Source organism: Octopus bimaculoides, chromosome 7 (genome assembly GCF_001194135.2).
Source record: "Octopus bimaculoides isolate UCB-OBI-ISO-001 chromosome 7, ASM119413v2, whole genome shotgun sequence".
Lineage (NCBI taxonomy): Eukaryota > Metazoa > Mollusca > Cephalopoda > Octopoda > Octopodidae > Octopus > Octopus bimaculoides.
Window position 1 is genome coordinate 60,946,629 of NC_068987.1, and position 5,232 is coordinate 60,951,860.

General features: G+C 35.8%; 1 protein-coding gene across 1 annotated transcript in view; it reads right to left on the reverse strand.

Annotated features, from left to right (window-relative positions):
* Positions 1-5,232, reverse strand: part of LOC106867698 (glutamate-gated chloride channel alpha) — a 12,751-nt gene that overhangs the window by 3,619 nt on the left and 3,900 nt on the right. Inside the window, exon 3 of the mRNA XM_014912653.2 lies at positions 4,452-4,589. Within this exon, the coding sequence (XP_014768139.1) occupies positions 4,452-4,589 (138 nt within the window). The remainder of the gene's footprint in view (positions 1-4,451; positions 4,590-5,232) is intronic.

Consider the following 5,232-nt stretch of genomic DNA (forward strand, 5'->3'; position numbering starts at 1 on the left):
ATGTTGTTTTCACTGTCCATTTTTTCCTGTCTTGGTTTGTGTTTGCCACCTTGGAATCCTCTGTGTAGTGGGTTGATCCACTACTCAGGAAGAGACTATTCTAGAGTACGTTCTGTCTTGTCTTCGAAACGTCTAGATAGAATAGAGACAGCTGATGAAGGGATATTCCAAGTGGCTTTCCGTTTTCCTATGTGTTCGTTCCGTTGTCTGTAGTTTATTGTTCTAACGTCCTGTACCCTGATATGCATGTATATACACATGTAGATGTAAGTATGTACATATATGTGTGTATACATGTATATATATTCTTTGTATTATATATATATATATATATATTATAATATATTATTATTGATATCAGGAAATCAATATTAGAAAATTCATCAGAAAGATATATACATGTGTAGAGTAATTGTAGTATTAAAACTATATGTAAATATGTATAAGTACAAATATATAATATGAAATAATAAATATATCAGTTTAAAAATTTTGAATTAGGTTTTAAATTATCTTATGGTCGTTTCACAAAATCGCTGTCCTAATAATGAAATCCTATATTGATAAGCATTTATAGACAACTCTTCTGCTCTTCAGAGATATAAAATTTAGAATTTGTATAATTTATTGAATGGTATTTTTTTAAAGATATGAAGTAATATTATAAAAGGTGTTTGTTTGAAATATAAATCAAATATTAAGAATTAAAAGTTACTGCTTTGCATTTTGGTAAGTACACTTTAGTATAAGACTTTACTCCATGTTTTCTTCTTTGGTCAGATGTAGGCTGGAGTTATGAGTTATAAGAGTGAGTAAGGTGATCAAACTATTATGGATTATTACTGAAGACCAACCAAAGAAGAAAATATGTAGAGGTCAGCTGCTCAGCGGATGTGAGTGTACAATAAAAAAAGTCCAGGAAAAAGAATGCATTTATGACGAATTAATGCGGAACTTACAGCCCTTGTACCCTAATTATACGTTCTCATTTGTAGCCATCATCATACATGCACTAGATTATGTGCCTACAAAGTTATACCAAGCCCTAGAAATATCAGGTTTTTCAAAGAAAGAGTAATAGAAACTGATGCAGATTCTTCGAATCCAAACTATTAGTGGCACAGTGAAGATTTATAAGACATTCCAAGTATTTTTCGTCTGAGATACTTTTGGTGAATTGATGCCCACACCTGAGTGTGTGCACTAATAGTTCAACCAACACATCAACTCAAGCACATATTTACAAACACCAGGAACTCAATTTACTCGAAAAGTCTTGTTGCTTTGTTAGCGATCATCCATCCATCCATACATATATACATATTTACATACACATACATACATACGTACTTACATGCATTCATACATACATACATACATACATACATACGTATGTACGTACGTATGCACGGACATGCATACATGGTAAGCTTTCAACTCATCAAGGAGTGTGGCCATCACTGGTAAATTGTCTTATCGTAAATGTTAAGGATAATGGCTGTCATTGTATGTCTATGCTGCAACTTAAAGTCGCTAACAGTTTTCACAACAACCTTTAGTCTCTCACCTATTAAAGCATGTAGATCAGAAACAAGCAAGAGCAAGGACTGTGGCTTTGCAATGAGGCGGATGTTTTATTTCAGAATTTCCTTCTCCAAAAGGGAAATATCTACATAAAGACTAAGAGTCTCTTATTCCCAGCTGTTGGGTGATTGTTAGCTTTACTGTATTCATCCGTCCTTTGATAGGTTTTGTTTTTCATCCTGTAGGTTGTCCAACGAAAATCATCCTTGTTACCAAGACGACTTTCGAGTTGCCATTTTAGTCATCGACAGCGTGGCCATGAACAGTTTGTAATGTGTTGCATGTTGCCAGTAGCACTAAAAGTGACCTGGCATGAGATACATACTCACACACGCATGCACGCACACACACACACACACACATACACACACACGCACACACACATACACAAACACACACCAACACATATGCACACTGACACAAGAACACACACACGCAGGCACGCGCACACAAGAACACACACACGCAGGCACGCGCACACACTCACACATACTCATAAACACACACAAGCATTTTACAACCAAAATCCTTAAAGGAAATAGTTTAATAACATACAGTTAAAATTGGTTATAACTGCACCCTTAACACGAAGAAGACCATTTCACATTAATCAAATACATCATCTGAAGATAGTTATTTATGTAGAGATCCTGGAGCGAACCCCGCTGAATAAAGCTTGTTATATTGAGGTCTGCATTTGCAAGGCTGAGAGCATATTGACAGATACTAACCAACACACTATAATATGGAAATGGAAGTCTCACAGAGCAATCCTTGGAGCCAAGATTCAGCAGCAGAGACATTGATAAATGTAACATCATAAAGCTTGCAAATTATACGTGATAGTTAAAGGAGAATGGAATAATATATCATATAACCGAGGAGATTGCTGGGAAAGAGCTGAAGATGTCAAGGAAAGCGGAATTTCAGTCCTTGCACACATGAGACAAAATTCATACATATATATTGGAACACCCATCCATAAGACTAAACGTTGATTATCCATCCTCTGTAACTTAATATTTTTTTTTACTTTCTATTGTTTCTTTATTTGTGTGTGTGTGTGTGTGTGTGTTTGTATTTGTGTTTCTCCCCATGCCATATCTTGACAACCAGTGCTGGCTTGCTTACCTTCCCATAACTTAACGGTCCGGCAAAAGTGAACGATAAATAAGTAGAAGACTTTAAAAAATAATCACTTGAATCGATTTATTCGAGAACACTCTTTAAGGTGGAGTCCCGGCACGGCTGTAGTCCATTGAGTGAAGCAAGGAGCAGATACAAAAATCCAATGCACTGAATTCCTCTGCTTATACATCTACTGCGACAGTGATTCTAGTTTCTTGGAACTAAGTAGATGTCCACTAGGCCCACCTAATGGCCCATTTTCGTGTCTTTCACTTGCATCCTTAACAACCCTCATGTTATTTAACAAGGGAACATCTGTTTAGGATTGCTAGATCTTCTAGAATTAGCAGCCAAATTTCTATCAAATCTTACTCATCTTTCTCAAAAAAGAGAAGGATTTATTGCACAATGTAACTCTAGAAACCCCAAACTCATGACAGTGGAGGTGCGTGGCTTAGTGGTTAGGGTGTTGGACTCATGATCATAAAATTGTGGTTCCGATTCCTGGACCGAGCGATGTGTTGTGTTCTTGAGCAAAGCACTTCATTTCATGTTGCTCCATTCCACTCAGCTGGCAAAAATGCGCAATCAATCGACGGACCCGTGTCCCGTCCAGGTGCGGAATATATACGCAATGAAACCTTGTGAGTTGGATGACTCGAAAAGGTAACTTTACCTTACTTTACAAACTCATGACAAGACATTTTGGTTATACTTGGAATGCTTTTTATCACAGGTCTGCCTAATCAGGGCTGACCTAGGAACTAAACAACAACAAGAAGAAACAAAAGCACCAACAATGATTTGCGCCTTGTACAAGACTATCTTTCTAATACTGCTTCATTTACTTTGCGATCTTCTGTAACATTTGTCATATGCACACTTTCTTTTAGATATCAGCTGTAATGATTCTTCTTGTCGAGGACAGACGGGAAAGATTTAACCATTGTCTCAATTAATTACAATAAATACAAACGATAATAAAATTAATCTCAATCAGTTAACTGCTGATTTATTCAACTAATGAAAGTGACCTTATTCAACTTTATCTGTTGCATATTTATGGTTTCACAGACTATCCTTCGTTGCTATATATATATATATTGTCGGAGTAGTATCTTGTTTGTTTGCTTTTTGTGTGAGTGTACACATCACATCTAGACTATCTTTTATTTGACGACAAAACCCTTTTGTTACCATCAATAGTAGAAATTCTCTTATATTCTTTCAACCCTCACCCACTCTACTCACTTTCTTTTATTACTAAATCCACTTCAATAAGCTATTATATAACCTAGATAAAATACGGGGTAATTATTTATCTATCTGCGAAGTAATACGATAATCATAGACTATGAACCAAACTTATTATATGTTTGTATGTATGTATGTATGTATGTATGTATGTATGTATGTATGTATTATAAAAAAAAAGAGATTTGATGACGTGGTCCTAGATAACTTATGTAGCTTTTTTCATAAATAGAAGGATTTCTCAACTGCTGATCCATCATATTTAGTTCAAGATAGGAGGAATGGAAATTGGAATCGTAGTGTCCATACGATTCACACTGTCGTTAGTGAATTAAGTCAAATAGCAAGAAACATGAAATAAACCTGGGTTACAAACACAGTTTACTACAAGCTTACCACACCACCTAGGTATTACAACTTATAACCCACACTCTACAAAGTCACCTCAGCAATTTTAAAAGCGAAAAAAAGAAAGAAAAACGTACGTCCAAACTGAGTGGTATTTTCTTCCGTTAGTTTAATATTCGCTAAATCAAAATTAGGTATTTCCAGTTTATCCAAAGATTTCTGCCAGTCTGTGTTTGATTCCCATTTTACTCGTACTTCTTCAACAGGATAATAAACTGGTAACACAAGAATAAGGAGAAATATTGCTTACAATTAAAATAAGCATCTCACACTCATGGTGGTGCTCCAGCATAACCGCAGCCGCATAGCAGAAACGAATAAAAGAATATATGTATGTATGCATGCATGAATGTATGTATATATGTATATGTGCAAGGAGTATATATCTACGTGTGTATGTTTGTCTCTCAGTGACTGGCAGCCAGAGTTGGTTTGGTTATGTCCTTGTAATTTAGTAGTTAAACATAAACAGATCGAGAGAATAAGTATCAAACGTAAAGTAAGTACTGGGGCCAGTTTGACTGACCAAACGCTCAAAGGTGTTGCCTCAGCATGGCCACGGGCGAATTACTGAAACATGTAAAAGAATAATAGAATAAAAGTGAGTACACATCGCATACGCACGCACGCACACACACACACACACACAGATTGCTTTACGTTGACGCTAAGAGTCGATAACACTATAAACAATAGCATGGAAAGCATTGGTTTAAAAAAAGAAAAGGCGAAGGCCTCTCGACGGTTTTCCCATATTCTACATGGTGTTATTTTTAGCTTTGTTAACTTTCGCGTTCAACCCCTAAAAACGATTTACCTTATATCTGATTGAGTTTCTAAATTCTTTATATATATATA